Source organism: Eulemur rufifrons, chromosome 17 (assembly GCF_041146395.1).
Source record: "Eulemur rufifrons isolate Redbay chromosome 17, OSU_ERuf_1, whole genome shotgun sequence".
In the NCBI taxonomy this organism is placed as follows: Eukaryota; Metazoa; Chordata; class Mammalia; order Primates; family Lemuridae; genus Eulemur; species Eulemur rufifrons.
Genome location: NC_090999.1, coordinates 23,893,166 through 23,912,855, shown reverse-complemented (window position 1 = coordinate 23,912,855; position 19,690 = coordinate 23,893,166). Strand labels below are relative to the sequence as shown.

The window sequence follows — 19,690 nt, the reverse complement described above, 5'->3', positions numbered from 1 at the left end:
TATAATGTCTTTCTATTTTTAGTAGAGACGGGGTCTCGCTCAGGCTGGTCTCGAACTCCTGACCTTGAGCAATCCACCCGCCTCGGCCTCCCAGAGTGCTAGGATTACAGGCGTGAGCCACCGCGCCCGGCCTTGGGACACTTCTTATCCATGGAAAGTAGTGTGTCAAAGTACCAGGCCACCAAAGTTTTGGTAGTTGTGGTCATTATTACATTTTGCCATCTCAGGCCAGTTAAGTTAACAGGACGCCTCTGGCTTCCTTTCCTGAGACAGGTGCCAGGTCCTCACTTGCTAAGCCAGGGCGTGGGTCCCGCTGGTGTGCACTGTGGTGCTGGCAATGCTGCTGCAGTTTACCAGGGTCACTGTGATCTGTGAGAGAACAAGGTCTGAGTAAAAACTCGGTATGTCTGAAAATGTCACCCACTGACTAGAAGGATCAGATGTCCCTGGTGCCAATAGAGGGACATTAGCACCCTGGTATTCCTTGGTCCCATCTCCTACTCCTCTGGGATCCCATGGTGGGGAGGCAGCTGGAGGAAGCATCACCTCCAGATTAGATTCAGGGGGCCCTGTCTGGCGTATATGGAGGCCTGGTCCACAAATCACCCCCAGGAAGTGCACTTTAATGGAAAAAAAAGAAGAATTGTTCAAGATACTGAGATTGGGATTTTTCAGGTGCAGCCTAATCAGACAGCTGCTTGGTCCACCTCCACCTCCACCAAGCTCAGTGTTCTCAACATGTGCTGCAGTGCTGCATTTCCCTTGCACTGGAGGGCACTGTCTAGTGTCCACACTGCCCTAGTCAGACAGGTGACTACCTGACTAGCAGGCCATCTTGATGTCCTGTCTTCAGTTGCCGTATGAGTCAGCTGTTCCGTTGTTTGATGGCTCCACTGGGCTGTGGATGACAGAGTGCATGGAAAGTCCATTGTATTCCATGAGAGCACAAGTGCCTCCATTGTTGTGTTGCTTGGGCAGTGAAGGCTGTTCCTTGATCAGAGTGAAATCCTGTGGGGTATCCAAAAAGATGACATAAATTCCTCTCAAGAGTGGCCATGGTAGCCCCAGAATCCACATGATTGACATATATTTGTCCTTTTTGGCAGCAAGCTGTTGCTGTAGTTCTTGTTCCCACACAGAGGTCCTTTCATAGTCCTGTCACTCAGTTGTCATTTTCCTGACCTGAGGGCAAGGCTGTTGGAAAACAGCTCATGGGCTGAAAAATATGTATTAAGATATGGTGGTAGGGTTGGCTGGCATGGCCATCACCACTGTGTGTAGTTAGGCCCATTGGGCAGAACGTCCATGTCCAGTTTCAGTCAAAAGATAGCCATCCACTGGCTGGATGGCAGCTGCAGCCCAATGACCCCCATCTGCTAGTAGCTTCCCAGAGCCATCAGTAGACCACGTCATACTGTCAGCAGAAGCATCTTGAGTCTTGGGCTCCAGGTAGACACAGGAGGAGCCAGAGCATCCCCTACAGATTTCTTGGTTCCTTATGGTAAGCTAGCCATTTGTTCACGGAGCCTATTGGTCCTTTAGGGTCCTGGTTAGGGTCCTATCTTCAATATACCATTTCCATTTGATACTTAGGCTCTGTTGGGCCTGTCTAGTTTTTTTGGTAGGGTTTGTAAGCATCCAAGTAAGAATGAGCAGTTCAGGTCACAATGTTACATGTGGCACTCTGGCCATAAGTTGTTCAGTTTCCACCAGTACCCAGTAGCTAGCAAAGTGTTGCCATTCAAAAGAGGCATTTCTAGTGGCTGCCTCAGGCAACTTACATCTCCAAAATCCAAGAGGCTGCTGCTCTCCAGTGGCAGGTTTTTGTTTCCAGAGACTATTCAGCGTGCATGGCAGTTGCAAACACTTGTAATTCCATCAGGCTAGCAGGCTCCAATGTTTTTCCAAAGGCAGACCCTGTGGCATGGCTTGTTGAATGGCTTCCACGGTCTGTTGCTGCCGAGGACCCCATTCAAAATTGGCAACTTTGTGGGTCACCTTGACTAAGGGGGACAAAAAAATATCCATACTGTCTCCAGTATCCAAAGAAGCCTATCAGTTGTTGAGCCTCCTTTTCATTAGTGGGTGCAGCCAGGGCTGATGACATTTGCCTGACTATATCTGGGAAACATTTTTGTCATGCCGCCTAGGTAGCCTTGGCATTCAGCCTGCAATAGTCTATTGTTAGTCTTCATGCCCTGAAGGCCTTTTTGACTAGCCAAATTGGGCTGTTACATTGTAATAGGATGTTTTGCATCAAGCCCTGAATTAACAAAGCAATGTGCAATTCTGCACTCAGTATGCAGTACAGCTTTTGTTGAATAACCCACTGGGGCTTGGGTAGCTTAGGTGATAGGCAGGAGTGGATATGCCCCATTGTTAGGGCTCAAATTCTTGGCTGTGAGGAGACATAGCTTCTCAGGCGGCAGATATGTTCTGTGCCACAGCAGCCAAACTGTCTATGTCTATAATGCACTCAGCAGTGGGAACCACAGTCACTGGCACCCAAAATGGTGCCAACGCTAAGATCTGCAAGTAGATAAGCACCTTGGGTCACCAACTTTGTCTCCAAATTTCCTTATGTCATTAGTTTTATTTTTTTCCACTTCCCGCTTTTTATCTTGACAATAGTACAGGGCCATTGGCCCTGGGTGGGACCCAGAGACCTTAACCTTATCCTTAACTGCACCATTCAGCCAGAGACATTTGGGTCTGCAACGTCCCAGATAAATAATCAGTGACTCAAACCGAGAGTCACACTCAATTGAGGTTCATTAAGACAAAGTCTAGGGACACGCCTGGGTAAAGCACAGCCCACAAAAGTATCCGTGGCCTGGACTCTCTGCAGAAGAATTTAGGAACAAGGTATTTAAGGGAAAGGGCACGCAGAAAAGAGGAAGGACTGTGAGGGTAGGCAGTGAGGTAAACATATTATTAATAGTTACATTCTTGTGAGGTTCTAATTAGTGCTCAGTAAACCTACAGTTTACCTAGGATAAGGTGAATATTCAAAAGGGAGTAGAGGGCAAGAAATCAGTTATGCAGTGTTCTCAGAGTAGGCAGAGGACTGACTGAGCTCCTCTGTCCCACGTGTGCGTCTGTGGAGATAAGCTTGCCATTGACATCAGCGTGGAACTTAACAGAACTCAGGATCAAGGATTTACTTCGGTTGTAGCTCTAAAGTTATAATCAGCATGTGCCTGTTTTAGAGGGGTCATATATCCTGAAATGTTTAGGGCTAACAAGGCAATTCCCTCTAAGCAACCTCTGAGGAAAGCCATCCAGAGTGGCAAGGCCCTTTGTTGTTGTGGGAACCTGGCTTATGCATAAAGTCATGACACAGGGCCATGAAATCACAGCTATTGGTTTGGGGAGAGGATGGCAGTGCTGTGTGATTCAGTTCCCAGGCTTGGTCTCCCTTTTGGCTTAATGAATTTTGGGGGTTCCGAGGTTTTATTTTTCTCTTACATCTCTTTAACAAATAAACACACCAGCCAGGCTGCATGAGAATTCCCCAGCCTTTCTCCATATTTGTCCTTTGGATTGTACCAGAGGGAAGGGCCTGAAGAAAAAAGAAAAAAAGATTTTCTGTCTCTTTAAAACTTCACCCACTCTTTTTGGGAACTGCAGCCTGGCCTGCATCCTTGAGGAAAGTTAAGTCCTTTATTAAAAGTGATAACTACATCCCAGGTGTCACCAGCCCCCCAGGTGAGTGACTGGTGGAGTTCATAGGCTTTGTCTTTGGCAGAGATGGGACAATTAGAATAGTTAAGCACAATCGCCTAGAACTAAGGGGCCCTCCCTTTAAAAGCTCTGTGTTTCTGCTATGTTCACGAAATTTGGATTTTGAAATGAGGGTCTCAAAGGTCTGCCATGTTTCCTCTTTGCTGGCAAAGTAATAAAAATTCTCTTTCCTCCTCTCCAAAGCACTTGTTCTCATTCTTCTAATGCAGACTTGAGGACAAGTGCCGAGTTTTCTGTTGCAGGATGGTGAGTCTCCCTTTCTGTGAAGTCCCACATCTCTTGTGTGGGTTCTCTCTCAGAGAGCTCGGGAGTGATCTGAGCTCCTCTTTCCTGCTCCTCTCAGGTGCTGCGGGCTCCTGCTGAATATCCACTTCTTGAGCTTTCTGGCCCCAGTAATAAGTGCCCCCAAACGGGAGGATTGTGAGCTGCTCTCCCATGTCTGCATTTCTCTCTCTGTCTTAATTCAAGCAGCCAGCTCATTTACATCTTTGGGAGGGTGACTTTTGTTCCACTTCTCACTCCTTCCCCACAAGACATCCAGAAGCATGTCTAGCCCCTGTACCCCCATGCAGACCTCCCCACCCTGAGGGATATCCCCCTCCTATTTTGACAGTAAGTCATGGTTCTGTCAGACCAAACCCTGCTTGTTGTACCAATTTTGTGAAGCAGATTCACTGTACACTGGTTACCAACTTATCTTAGTCTAGTGAGACAGGACTCCATGAGCTCTAAGAAGGGAGTTTATTACTTATAGATAGGCAGGAAGGAAGCCTAGATTCATTGAGGACCAGTTACCTAGAGCTCAGGAAGGCTGCCTAGCATTTATGGAGTCTCAACTTTACATGTTGCATTTGCACAGCAGATAAGGGTGTGGGGGTGAGGGAAACTTCCCCCTTCCGCCATAAGTTTGCTGAAAGATCAACTCACAATTAAGGCAGATAAATAAGAGGAAGAGGTTTATTTACCATGTGTAGAAGGATAATCACAGAGAGATTACCCAATATCCCAATGGGATCCAGAAATTTTTATACACTCCTTTTAGAGGGTAGTGGGAGATGAGAAATATAGGTAGTTCTGTTGAGGGGCAATAAATGGTTGCTAGGGAGGATGAATGGTTGGGGGAAACAGATTGACTTGTAAATTAACCTAAGAGGCAGGTATTATGTTTAACATGATTTGGGCCAGGTCTGGTTGTATTCTTGATTTTCTTTCCTGCAATGTAGTGAGATAACAGGGAAGAGAAGGGAAGCCCATTGTTCTCTCGATGGGTCCATCTGGTTATGCAGATAGAGAGAAAGCCCCTTCCAAGGGCCTGCTAATCTCTAAGGGCCTTTAATTCAAAATACCAAGGCATCATATTTTGGGGTGAAATTTTCTGAGCTCCTTCAAGTGACCCCAGAAAGCAGCTCCCCCAGGTGTTCTACCTGAGAGCAATGTGGCACACTTAGCTAAAGCACTGAAGGACATCCTGTTCTGGTGGGACTGGAACAGAGCCCCAGCTGTCCTGGCCAGTCCCTCCCCAGTGTAAGATGCTACCTTCCCAATATACTATTGTACGGTTATTGGAACTACAAGCAAGAAATGAGAGGAGAACTGGGTCAGCCCAAGGCCACATAGAGAACGTTCCTGCAGTACAGAATAAAGGACTGCAGATGGCCCAGGGATGAGCTAAAAGTATGCCCAGGCAGAGAAAATGTATATGACATATGAAAATTCTGAGAAAGAGTCCTAGTAGATCAAAGCTTTGATGAAAGGAAAGGGACAAAAAGCAGTAGAGACCCAAAGTAACAGTCTTGAGAAGGCTCCATTTCTGAGGGAGAAGAAGGTGAAAGGGAAGGGGGAGCTAGTATTTGGATTTTGGGTGGTAAAGGAAAAACAAGCAGTAGGAGGAAATCTGCAATCCTGCAGATGAGAGACAAGTAGGAAGTTGGACGATGCAAACCCCTAACTCCATCACCAAACAACCAAAGCCATGCATTAAGGAGATCTGTCAAAGGAAAAGAAGCCAAACTCTGTAAAATAATTTAAAGAGGTTTATTCTGAACCAAATTTGAGGACCATGACCTGCAGCCAAGCCCAAGAAGCCTTGAGCAAGTGGACTTGCTGTGGTTGGATAACAGTTTAGGTTTATACATTTCAGGGAGCCAGGAATTATACATAAAGTCATAAAATCAATACATGGAAGGCATGTATTCGTTAGTCCCCAAAAGGGTGGGACATCTCAAAGGGGTGGGTGCTTACAGGTTATAGGTGGGTTTAAAGACTCTATGATTTGTAAGATTTGTAACTGGTTAAAGAAATGAAGCTTTGTCTAAAGGCTTGGAATGTTTTAAGAGAAGGAAGTTTTTTAATCAGAGAGAAGCCACCAGACAGATACCCAGACTCAAATGATTCACTATATATATATATTATATATGAGGTTTATCTTACATAGTCTCAGACCTGTTAATGAGTTACAAAGGATATCTCCAAGAAGGGAGGGAGGCATGATGAGGCATGTCTGCCCTCCCTTCTCATGGCTAGCAACTCAGTTTTAGGGTATCCTCTTGGCCAAGAGGGGGTCCATTCAGTCAACAGGTTGGGGGAAGCCTTAACATTTTATTTTAGTTCACAGATTGTAGCTCACCATATTCAACTCCATTGTATAGAGCATTCTTAAAATTGAGGGGAAAGCATCCATGAGAAGCCCAACTGAAAGAATGAAAAAAGTATGTGTTAGTGTACGTGACTGTATTTGTGTGTACATATGTGTGTGTGTTTTGTATTTTTTTATGAGATGGTAAGTCAGGTGTGGCCACTAGAGGAGACAGAGGAGAAGCTCAGAAAAACAAAGTTTGTTATAGTCACAGGTCCTCGTGATGAGAGGCACCATGCATGGCTACATGGGAAAGACACAAGAGTGGTCAGGAGGCAGAAGACAAGAACCAGAGGAAAGTGTGTGGCCAGAGACTTTATTGGAGTTTCCTAAGGAGAGGCAACACAAGGCAGGGTGAACAGTTTAGGGTGGGTTAGTTTACATAATTTTGGTGGGCTTTGGGCTATAGGGGTGGTTGCTAGTTGTCTGGTACCTGGCTCTGGGGTGTTTAAGGCATGTTGCCTCCTGAGGCAAATGGGCCAGATAGAAGAGGTATAGTTCTGAATTGGTTAGTTTGCATATCAAAGACATGCTCCCAGCCAGCCCTTTGTTATCTCTAAGAATTGGCTAGCCCAGAGACAGGCAGTCTCTCCCCAGCCAGAAAGAAATTTTTAAGATTTCAAAACTTCATAACATACAAAAAATTTAAAAATACATATAAAATACAGTGTGTATGTGTGTATACGTTGAATGTTGGAAATCTTATTAAGCTGTGTAGACTGGGCCTCCACATACTATATTTCATGGCATCTCTCCACCATTGTTATTGATCATTTTGAGAATACTATGCTGTAGTGTGGCTTAAATTTGTGTTGAACAGAAATGTCTGATGACATTTAAGACTTCTATTGTGTAAGGACAACTGTTTTTCATATCTTATAAGTTACTTCCTACTCTTGTTAAGACCTGAAATTTAAGGGAGCTTTCCCAGGAAGCCTCTTATTTATTCTGATCCTCTTATTAGGATCAGAAGCAACCATTGAGATGGCCTCATATTCTTGAAAAATCAGTGGCTGTCCCTGAGTTATGCATAGTGACATCAGAAGTTCTTAACTGAGCCATTAAATTCAAAGAGTTTTAATCAAAATGAAACTTACCAGTTTTATCAATTTTTCTTTGTTGACAGACAAGGTCACAGAAGGCAAGAGAACTTAAATATTTGCTTAAGGTCACATGGCAGGTTAATAACAGAGTTGAGTGGATCTAGGACTTTAACCTTCTGGATTGCTCAATCTGAAATTGTTGCTGAGGCTTTGATTTAAAAAAGAATCAAAATGTAAGCATCTATGATGAATAAAAGTCCAAGAAATTATAAAACTATGAAGGTGAACCTCAGGCTTTGTTATTTTTCAGACAATTTTAAAGTACTTTTCATCACCTTCTAGATTGGGTTCCATATTGTTCATTGGGTATCATTTATATACATATCCCTTTGTATCTGCCTAGACTTAACAGCTGTAGCATATGATCCTCTTATTTCGGTGGTTCTTATGGTTTTTGAAAACTGCTGAAAGCTCCGGACCTTCTACCTCTTTAACAAACCATGCCAACCAAAATCTATGAAGAGGGGTTCAAGGATCCCTTCAGATTTTTTCCTTGGTTCTATGTTTTAATAGTCCAGAGTTTCTTCCAATATTCCCCTATCATTGGATACTACTGAGATTTTGAAATGGAATATTTGTTCTTCTCTTCTGTATTAGAACTTGAGTAGAAGTCTGAAAATAAGAAAAACACACAGTTGAATTATTTTTGCTGGCCTGATATCTAACTCAGTGTATTGAAACATTTGAATTTGTTATTACCTACCTATTTGGATAACTTTTCCTATTTTGATTACTTATTGCAACTTTAATAAATAAATGACTTCAGAGATACTGATGTAGCAAAGGCTTCTAATACTTAAATGAAGTATTGCTCCCACCCATAACTGAAATTACAAGTGAGAGAGAATTTAATTGTCTTAAATTCTGGATATTCTCCTTTCCCTAAAACAGCCGACTTTGCCGGTCTATAAGATGGACATTTCCCAAATAATAGGTCCTTGTGATTTGGGGGACAGGCCAAAATCAATGGTCCTCAGGGTTGGCTATAAACATTCAGGTGGGTTCCTGAATAGAGAATCCTTCTGACTAGAAAATCTTTCACTCCCTCCAGCAGTGTCAGTTCTGCCTTCTTTGGGTGAGTGGGCAGGAGGGCAGATCAGCAGCTAATATAAGGAAGCCTCTAAGCTGAATTTCAGACTTTTGATGGGACTACTGAGCTTCTCTCTTTCTCTTTAAATGGTGGTAATTTTAGTCCTGGGGGGTAAATGTACAGTATCGTTGCCTATTGTCAAAAAGGGGAAGTCAATTTCTTATTGTTGAGGCTTATGGAACTTAATAAAATAGAATCATCTTTCTTCTGAATATCAGAACCCATGGACAGAGAATCAAGATAACTAACGCCTTAGATGATGGTCAAATGGCACTGTATCCTGCTGAATGGAGAAGTTATCTTTAGGTCTACACTAAAAATGAAGAATTGAGTCAAGAAAGAGGAGGGGCTTAGAGAGAGGTCCTGCAAGAGCTCTGGGTTTTTCCTACTTTATCATTTCTGGTGGTCATTCCTGGCCTCAAACAGTTTCCTCATGTGTGTACATTGAACTGTTCTCAGCTGAGGACTCTAGTTCCAGAAATGTCTATCTGTGTAGCTTTCTGTTCTCCGGCATTCTGCCTTGTAAATTCTGTCTGCATTGTCCTCCCCAAAATCTGAACTCACTCTCCTCCACTTAGGGAGATGGCTGAGCTAGATTTGGGTACCCTCTCCATGAGCTAAACCCTGGAAATTCTCTCCAGCCAGTTTCAATGTCTTGCACTGTCTGGTGTTCAATGCCTAAAAAATATTTTGCATATATTTTGTCTGGCTTGTTTAGTTGTTTAAAGCAGAGAGGTAAATTCTGTTCTTGTCACTTCCTCATGGTCACAGATTGAAGTTCCTTACCTTCATTTGTAAAAAAACACTTCATCAAATAAAATTTGGCATATAATAAAGTGCACACATTTTTAAAATATATAATTTGATATGTTTGGAGAGAGATATTATATATACACATACACATACATATATATATACATTTGTGAGTCCATCAACATTGACAGGATAATGAATATATTCGTAACCCCCAAATGATTTCTAGTGTCCTTCTTAATCCCCCCTCCTGGCCTCCCCTTTTAGCCCCCAGTGCTAGTTAATCACTGTATGTCACTATTCGCTAGTTTGCATCTTCTAGAGTTTATATAAATGTGATCATAAGTTATGTTCTCTTTTTATATTGGCTTGTTTTCCTCAGCATGATTATTCTGAGATTCATTCATGTTGTATATATGAATAATTTATTTGTATTTATTGCATAATAGTACTCTATTGTAAGGATTACCACAGTGTGCTTATCTAGCTGTCTGTTGAAGGACATTAGGGTTGTTTCCAGTTTGAGGTTAGTAAAAATAAATTTCCTATGGATATTGTATACTACAGATAAATTTGCTATGAATATTTGTATACTGGTCTTTGTAGGAACATATATTTTATTTTCTCTTGGCAAAATAGCAAGGCGTACAGTGGCTGAGTCACATGGTATGTGCACGTTTAACTTTTTAAGAAACTGCCAAACCATTTCCCGAAGTGGCTGTACTATTTTACATTTCCACCAGAAGTAAATGAGGGTTCCAGGTACCACACATCCTTGTCCACACTGCTGCAATCTTTTTAATTTTGACCGTTCTAATACATATGTAGTAGTATTTTATTGTGGTTTTAATTTGTATTTGCTGAATGACTAATGACACTGAACATCTTCTCTTGTGTTTATTTGCCATCCATGTATTATCATTGCTTAAGTGTTTGTCACATCTTTTGCTCATTTTAAAATTGGGTCACTTGTTTTCTTATTTTTGAGTTTCCAGAGTTCTTTATGTATTCTAGACGTAAGGACTTCATCAGTTTCGCGCTTTGCAAATATTCTTTCCCAGTCTCTGACTTACCCTTTCACTCTCTTTGCAGTGTATTTTGAAGAGCATATTTTTAATTTTGATGAAATTCAATTACATGCTTTTTTTGAACATATATTGCTATGAATTTCTGAGTTTTCTTGTGTATTCTATTAATATGATGAGTTTCATCGATGGAATTTCAAATGTTAAACTAACCAGGAATAAACTCGTATTACAGGGATACACTCTACTTGGTCAAGTTGTGTTTTCCTTTTTATATACTTTTTGACTGTCCACTTAAATTTTAGCTTAAAACTTTACATTTGTGTTCATCAGGGATATTGTCCTGCACTTTTGTTGTGATGGCTCTTCTGACTTTGGTATTAGGGTGATGCTGGCCTCATAGAATGAATGGAGAAGTGTTCCTTCTCTTTAATTTTCTTGGAAGAGTTTGAGTAAAATTACTATTATTTCTTCCCAAATTGTTTTACTCACTCTCAGAAACAGGATGGACTCCTCTACTGGTAATTAGGATTGGATGTTGAGGTTTAAGGCAGAACATACATATCAAGAGTTTATGAACAGGTTTATTAATAACCTACTGAGGTTGCCTGGGGAGAGTAAGGCATCTCTCAAGTTGGTCTAAGAAGGAATTGAGAGAGTAGGAAAAGGAGAGTGGCTGGGGTTTTGGGGTGGTTAGAGGGCAGGGCTGGAGTGAGGATCTTCCTGCCTGGTTTGAACTTCTTGCTGGTCCCAAAGGAGGCAGCACCCAGGCTTTCTCATCAGCTTGCCCAGAGTGGGGCAGAAGAGGAAGGGAGAGGGTGCAGTTTCAAAGATGCCAGCAGCCAAGGATCAGAAATAAATCCAAACCCTATTCCGATTCCTCTTCGATGTTTGACTGATGAGTGGAATGTGCCATTTGGTATTTATTTGAATTTGAACTTGATTAAGTAAACCACTAGGACACTTCATAAGATCTGTAGCCTGAGGGCGGTGAGGGAGTTGAAAGTTTCACTGAACTCTTTTTTCAAAAAAGCCCCATGTTGTGCATGTTGAGAAGTGAAGTTGGTGCCTTCATCACTATCGGTAATGTCTGGAAGCCTGAAGGGAATAAGCGGTGTCTTGTGAAGGCTGTGTGTTGTGTCTTTAGCATGTGCAGAGACAGGTGTAACTTTAATTTATATATTGGGTATTTAGGTGGCAAGAGACTCCCAGAGTTCTTTACCCAAGTGGGCAACATTATTCTCTATAGTCCTATTCAGATCATCTATTTCCTCTTTAATTGACTTTGGTAATTTTTGTCTTTTCAGGTATTTGCCCATCTCATCTATGTTATCTAATTTATTGGCATGTAAACTTTATAGTATTCCTTTATAGTCCTAACATTTACAGTCCTTGTTCATGCAACTGGTCATGTGGTGATAGCTAGCGTTTATACATATTTCATATTCCTTTTACCCTCAGCAAGCACCTCCATTATCTTTTCCTGATAGGGAAGATCCAAACCTTCATTCCTGGAGAGTTTGAGCTGTTAGTTTTTCTTCCTGAATTGGGTGGTTGTAGTTTTTCATTGCCTTTAATAACACGGCATGAAAATATTTAGAGACATGCTAAGAGCTCTCCTGTATTCCAGACTTGGTTTTCTTTTCTGCCAGTGTGTAGTAGCAACCCAATTTCCCTTGGTAATGAGATCTTACATGATAAATCCAGTCTAACATTTCAGTCTCCCTAAGCATTTGAGTACATTTCTCTACAGTGTCCCAAGGCAGTTCTAGCACTTCAACTTCATTAGTGTGTGCCGCCCTATGGTCCGTCTTTAACCCCACCAAACAGAGCTCCATCTATCCCTTTGAGCTGCAACACCGAATCAAGAATCTGTGCTTTGCAGACCCATAGCAATAAACTTATCCTTATACAACTTTATATTCCTTCTATTGTTATCCCACACTATTAAGATACATCCCCACACATATTCACCATATGTCTTTCTGTATGAATTGGAAAAAAAAACATGCATTTCTTTTGACGTGTAGGGTATCTTCTAGTGGGTCACAATGTTTACTTCTCCCTTTCAAGCCTGCCAGGGCTAGGATCTAGTTATAGATCTAGAAGCCAAGATGTTCTGTGGAGTAGGTTCTGAGGAGAATCAGTAGTGTCTTCCAAGTAAAATACTTCAGGGCTGCCAGTACAGTTTCTTCTGACAAATCAGGATGAAGCTTCTCAGATAAGGATAGAAGGAGTTCTTCTATTAGCAAAGAAAGTTCAGACGAATTGAGAGGTTCAATGTATTCTGCCTCATCAGGATCTGTCTATATGTTTCCATCCAATTGTCCAAATCTCCTTACTTCCCAATTTCCTCAGTTTAGCAGAAGACACCTTGCCTGGATGGGAATTCAATTTGCATTGTAATTCAGCCATACTCAGGATAAAACTCTGGATTTGCTTTTCTGAAACCTCAGCCTGGCAAGAGTAGGAAGTAAGTATATTCTTCAGAGAAGACATAAAAACTTTCAGATCATTTACGTGGAGCTTGAATTCGGAATTTGAAGCCCTGAGCTCATCCTTCTCTTTCTTCACTCTGCCCAGCACAGTTAGGAGCAGCCAGTCATCCTCCTTATGTTCATTGGTTTGACTAAAATATCCTAAGGTACTATGGCCATCCATAACCTTGCCCTTTATAAACATTGCGCTAGGAATCCAGTAGTGATATATTGTGTATCCTTTTGCTACGTCACACCATGGACTATCGGTGCTCTCTTTACCCCTGGAAAGAATCATTAGTGCTTTAAAATATAATTAATCCTATCAGATAACCAATGCCAGAAACTCAGATCCAGTTTTCTGAACCAGATCTGGCAGAGAATATTCCTATATGTAGTGAACCCTTGAGAATTACACCAGCTGCTAGGAACAGAAACAAGCAAAAGCTTGGCTTAAACACACAATAGTTTTTGCTTGTTTTTTCTTTCTTTGGTAAAACCTGAAGGCAGAGCATCGAGGGCTTGTATGGTGGCTCTCTCCCGCTGTCCATACTCCCCCTTCCTTATTTATTGTTAGTTTTCTTCATTTGTTTGTTTTTTACTTTTTATCTCCTTTCTTAAATTACTATAGCAAACTGTCCCCCTAGTAGATGGGTTTCAGAAAACATTTCACATTCCAATGCTTGTGCACTTATATTTGCTTTTGTAATCTCAGATGGGAATTTCAGTTCGTCCTTAAAAGTTTCAGATACTTAAATGATATCTGGTGAGTTCACCCTTTGAGAAGAAAACATTAGAGACATGGGGTTGCCCTGAAAGAACCATTGTTCTGATTGTCTAATTCTGGTGTTGTAAAACATATCTTGAAACAATTCAAACAAAAAGATAAAGCTGCATATACTCCCTGCAGAAATAGTAAAGGGCTCAACTCCTTGCCAGATCCACAGAAAAATTTGCCTGGTATTCTGTAGAGCTGGGTGCCTGGCACAATCCAGTTCTGTGAGTTCTCATGCTGCAAGGATGGTGCACACAGCCAGGATCATGTCACATGCAGAAGTGTGCACAATGCATGTACGTGTGTGTGTGCGTGCGTGCGTGTGTGTGGGAGATAAGATTTGAATCACCTATACACCTGTCTGCTCCTCAGAGCAGGGGCATAGGGGAGAGAATGGCAAGGGTAGGGTGGATGTCATAGATAGACAATGAAAGAGAGCATAATTTAGATATTTTCCTCTAAACAGGCCACTAGACTGCTTCTTATCTGGTACAGTAATGGCCAATGAATGCATAGAAAAGAGAAATGAAAAGAAAAGAAATGAGAGAAGGGAAGAAACCAAGGACGGAAATAGCAGAAATGGCATCAGCGTAGTGTGTGAATGCAGAGAAGGAGAGAGGACTTGGAATCACCTATAGTAACACCTGGCTGCTCCTGAGAGTTGTGATTTTAAGTTTTACCTGGTAATAAAGGACCCTAGCAGTAAAGCTTCTGGGGACAGCAGAGGGCAGGAAGGGATCGCCTAAAAGAAGGCGATAATTTGCTGAATACTACCTCATAAAACATAGGAGGTAGGGTTTGGTGCTGTGCTAAACTTGCCAGCTAAACTTCCCACTGGCTTCTCTCCCTGTGCAAACAGCTTGGGCTTTCAGTCACTGGGATTTCCTTGGCAACAGGAGTGTAAACTTGAGAAAAGGCAGGCCAGAGTGCAGATTGACAGTGAGCTGAGCCAATCAGGCTGTGTGCCTGCAGCAGTGACTCCCAGGCTATCCAATTAGCACTAAGAGAGTAAACCAGAACATCTGAGGAAGACAGGTAAGAGGGAGGAGGCGTGGGGCAAGGGAGGGACCAGTTTTCCCAGGTGCAAGAGAAAGCGTCCATAGTTTCAGTTCCAAGCAACTGGTGGCAACAGGTTAGGATTTAAGGTAAATCAATTTTTTTATCTCTCTATTGATTTGGTCACTTTTCCATGTTTTAGCCAAGAAAAGACAGTAGATGTTACTCTCTAAAAAGAAAACCTGAAAGTTGTTGAGAGGTCCTGGACTAGAGAAGCCATCACTGGGCTGTCAGTTCATGGAGGAAATAGCTTGGTACTGGGAGAAACTTTTGTAATCTTTGTGAAGAAATGCTCAGATAAAAATGTACAAAAATAATTTCATCCAGTAAAGGGGAAAGAAATAAACATTATTAAGCAATCACTGTGTACTAAGTACTTGAACGTCAAGTGTTTGGGTGAGTTGCTATAACTACCCTGATGTTCACTGATAAAACTGAGCTTCAGGGGGATCCAACATCGCCAAGTCACAAAGCAATGAAAAGATTGGGCTTTTACGCAGACTTTGCTTTGTCTGATATTCAAAGCTTGTGTTATTTCTGCCTTACCCTGCTGAACTGACAACTTAGAATCGGAGTAAGAATCTGCATGCCTATTAAAGTGTACTGACATGGCTTGTTCAAAGTTATGTCAGAGAGTTGATTTGATTAATCAGAGTTGAGTGAACGAGGGACTAATGACTGTCGAAGTTGGCAATCAGGCCCACAATGGCTTATTGAGAGTATGTTCATTGTAGTGCAGTGGACTGAAGTGTGAATGGAGAATGAGAAAGTGGAGAAACTGGAGACTCTTTCCAGTAGTTTGGCTTTGAAGGGTGATAGCTGGAGGGAGTCCAGGATTGCGGGACCACAGCAGATACATGAACTAAACAGAGAAGCTAATGGAGAGGAGGAAAAGGGGATAACTGATGACAGAATCCCAAAGGCGCTGCAGGTGGAAAGGGTATTGTTAAACTGGAGGAAGTTCAGCACTCCCGCAGCAGGAGGAAGAATGAAGGAGGATGGTCTAAAAGCTACGCCTTTATAGATTTGGAGGAGGGTGGTGTGAGTTTGTTTATATCCGGTGGCTCTGCTTTTTCTGTGACTTTTAAGACAAGATGTAGAGAAGAATGGCAAAGGTTTGAATTAGTCTCTGAGAAGATTGGAAGAAGAATCTGACCAACATCATATTAAAGTATAGTTGAGTGTTTCCAAAGGCCCGCTGTGGTTAAAGAATAAATGCAGTGGCACCCTTCGTGCTGGCATGTGGGTTTGCCCAGTTGCACTTCATAGTCTGCCTACAAGGAGAGCCAGCGTGGGCAAACTGAGCCAAGTTAGGCGTTTGTTTGGGTGGGAGACTGACAAGCAAGGGGTGAGAAAGAGGGTGCTGGCAAGGAGTGGTCAGAATGATGCACAAAGTGTGTAGAATGGATAGTGAAGGAAATGGTTCCAAAAGGGAGAATGGGGCAGGTAATGGCTGGGGTGAAAAACAGAGGGTCAAGGGACTAGAAGTCCCTTTAAGTCTCTAGCAAGTTGGAATAATGGAACTGAATGGTACATGGAAAGTTAACGTTGAATATTGAACTTTCAGACGAGAACAGCTTTGGCTGGTGACAAAATATAAAACATGGTCTTGGAAGGGAATACTAAGACAGCAAGCAGTTAAAGTTGGTACAAATCAGGGATCTCCAGGAACTTCGTGGCTGTCTATTGGACGGATTGTCTAGATAAGCTCTGAGTTTGCCCAAATTGATGGGGGCACTTGGAACAGAGAGGAATTCTCTGAGGCTAGATTCAGTCTCAGTGATTTACAAAATGACAGAGCCTATGAAGGGCGTAGGCAGTCTGTCCAGCTGGGCTGTGCTTCAGAGGGTAGGACCATGCTGTTTTGGTTACTATGGCCTTGTGGTAAAGCCTGAAGTCTGGTAGACTGATGCCTTCCAATTTGTTCTTTTTGCTTACGATTGCATTGGCTATATGAGGTCTGCTCTGATTCCATATGAAGCATAGAATTATTTTTTCCAGATCTGCAAAGAATGATGATGGTATTTTGATAGGGATTGTATCAATTCTGTAGATCACTTTAGGTAGTATGGACATTTTAACAATATTGATTCTGTCAATCCATGAGCATGGTAGGGTTTTCCATCTGCTTACATCTTCTACAATTTCTTTTCTCAGTGTTTCATAGTTCTCCCTATCTAGGTCTCTCACCTCCTGCATTAAATATATTCCTAAATATTTAATTTTCTTTGAAATGTTTGTACCTCCATAATATTCTGAAATAAAAAAAAACAAAGAAGGATAGGAGAATGGGTCATGATGGGGAGGTGACGGGGTGCACCTTAAAAACCACGAGGTTCCTTAGTATTTAGCGTGTGGGGTAAGAAGCGCTTTCATCTGAGACTGCATGAGGAGTGGAGTTCCTTATGAAAAACCAGGTACCAGGAAGGACAAAGACACTGTACCAATCAGTGTCATGGCAGGAAATAGATGGCACATCAAAAGTAGTAACAGAAAAGAGTTAATGAAAGACAATTCACAAAGGTGTGGATAGGCCAAGGGGATAGTCTATCTATAGACACCCAGGGATGCCACAGCGAGGAGGGACAGAAGGGAGGGTGCTACCTGTGGGCTTGAGCAGGCAAGATGAGGAGCAGTCACCAGGTCTCAGCAAGGGCTGCAGTAGCGAGGGCTGCCTTTGGTGGAGGATTGTAGTCCTTGACAAACTGGCTTGGCAGAGAGGAAGCTGGGTGAATAAATACCCCGGCCTCTGTCTCCTCCTGCTCTCTCCTGCTGACACCTCTCAGTGGTGGAATCCACCCAGAGGCCAGGGAGCAAGGAAGTCTGGTTAATGCAGCTCATCTGCCTCTCCTAGCACAGATGTGGGCGGGGAACAGATCCGGGGAGGAACCGGGGCAGCCAACATTCAGCTCAGCAGTGAAGATAGTCAGTTGTTCAGAGGCTGCTCAAGATGAGATCGATAACAGAATAAGGAATGGAGGAAAGTCTGGGCGTCTCTGCAAGGAAGGTTCTCTTGGCCCCAAGAGGGGCAGCCTCTCCCAGTAATGCGTGGTGGTGGCGAGGTGCTCGGGAACAGGGAGTGGGAATGTTTGGTCTGTGCAATAACTCTTGGCTTCAGCTGTTGCTTTAATCTCACTAGTTTATGAATTAAATAAGAATTTTCCTTGGAAAGTTTTGATCTTTATTCTGATCTCACACAGCTTTGTATAAAGAAAAAATATTAAGGTTCTTAAGAGCAGTTTTCTAAATTTCAGAAACAAACAAGTTGGCATGTGGGAGAAGATGACATTATAAGGTACTAAACTGTGGAAATGGCCGCCTGTTGGCTGGCACTCCTAACGCCCACGAGAATTTGCTCCGTGCCCGATATTCTCTGGAGCAGCTTCTCGGGCATATCTAGCCATAATTCCATTGCCATGCAGCATCTTGTTTCCCTCCAATCTAAGAATAGTTTTTAAATCTTTTTACATCTTCTTATAATCTGAAGTCAAATAGAATTAAAATTTCCCAAATACTGTGAACTGAGAAGTGTAGTTTGAGAGAGCAGGACAGTCTGTGGTTGAGAGGTAGATGAAAGCTGTTTTTACTTTCTTTGGAAGCCCTTCTTTGTGTTTCTCACCTCTGCAGTTGCCCTTCTGACCCCAACAGGAGACCTTCACACAGAGGGAGGAGAAATCAAAACTCTCCAGTAACCAACAACATCAGTTGTTCTTACTAAGTGTGCTTTGGATTCAATATTGTCAATAAGCTTGTCCCAGTTTTTATATATAAATGCCCTCTGGCAACTGCAGGCATTCCTTGTTTAAAAATAAGTGTGTTCTGGAATGTTGCAAGTAATTTACAAAATATTGCTGGGAGGTGGCAGGTGCAAAATATCCTGCTCAGAATCTTGGTTTTGTTGCCTCCTTATGAACTGGTACAATCCCTAAATCTCTCTGTATCTCAGTTTCTTTATTTTGTAAAATGGGTATAGCTATGTCTGTAAATGATGAGTTATTATTAAGACTTACTTTGTGCCAGACAAATTTTCTGTTCTAAATGAACTGATTGTGAATAATTTGCAAAAAGACAGGCCACTCCTTGAGCAGGGGAGTATGGTGCAGAATAAGTGCTCAGTAAATGTTTTGTACTGCTGTTGCTCTTATCTTTAAGTATGATCCCGGAGGTCAGCAAATTGCTTCTACATAGGGCCAGATAGTAACTGTTTTAGGATTTGGGGGCCAGAAGGTCTCTGGGACTATTCAACTTTGCAGTTATAGTTGAAAACAGCTGTAGACAATACATAAACATTTGTGCATGGCTGTTTTCCAATAAACTTTATTTACAAAACCAGGTGGAGGGCCACATTTGGCCCAAGGGGTGTGGTTTGATGGCCCCAGGTCTAGATAATTTTAGGTTATGTTTGCCTGAACTCAGGGTATGCTTCATAACCGTCCATGGAAAAGGTGAGCTTTATTTGCTTTGGACGAACACAGGTTGATAAGCAAGAAATCATCAGTGTGCTGACTTCTGCTCTTAGGGCTTATCTTAGTCTTCTCCACCTGGTTGGTCCGGTTGCTCCATATGCCTACAAATCTTCAGGTTCCAAGTGGCTTTGTGGAATAAGCTGATCTGGACGTGCTCAGACTCTTATTTTTGGAATGACTCTATTTCTTCTGCCAAGTGAGGCAGAAACTGTAAGTTGCCTACTCAATAGCCTGTCTCTTCTTTACAAAAAGAAACTGGGAGACGGAAAACTATCCAGCCAAAAATTAGGTTTCCCAGACTCCTTTACAGGAGTCACCAATAAGATTTAAGTAGAAGGAGTTGGGTTAGTCTTCTGGGAACCACTCAAAAAGCGGCTGATTTGGCTGGGAAGTGTACGCTTCTTGTCTTCTGTACCAAACAAGGAGGTCCCAGATTCATTAAGCAAATCCTACTAGATCATAAAGCAGAGAGATAAACAGTAGCATTGTAACTGCTAGGGACTTCAACACCCCACTGACAGAGCTGGACAGACTATTGACGCAGAAAATCAATAAAGAAACACTAA

At 42.3% G+C, this 19,690-nt stretch overlaps 1 protein-coding gene and 1 long non-coding RNA gene across 4 annotated transcripts in view; one reads left to right on the top strand and one right to left on the bottom strand.

The window, feature by feature from the left end:
- Nucleotides 1-147: 147 nt before the first annotated feature.
- LOC138398162 (uncharacterized) lies at nucleotides 148-17,451 on the bottom strand. The gene is made up of 3 exons (XR_011235933.1): nucleotides 17,263-17,451; nucleotides 6,371-6,435; nucleotides 148-1,008 (listed from the first exon to the last, which is right to left on the bottom strand). It is a non-coding gene; the product is annotated as an uncharacterized lncRNA (long non-coding RNA).
- The window catches only part of CAPSL (calcyphosine like), a 28,285-nt gene continuing 23,105 nt past the window's right edge, over nucleotides 14,511-19,690 (top strand). The window contains exon 1 of one of the 3 annotated variants that reach the window (XM_069492396.1): nucleotides 14,511-14,637. Coding sequence is in view for 1 of the 3 variants with exons in the window: in XM_069492394.1 (XP_069348495.1) it covers nucleotides 19,299-19,334 (36 nt within the window). In the remaining 2 variants the exon portion in view is untranslated. Of the gene's footprint in view, nucleotides 14,748-19,241; nucleotides 19,335-19,690 lie in introns of those variants that run through there. The other 2 variants (XM_069492395.1, XM_069492394.1) reach the window with 2 other exon arrangements.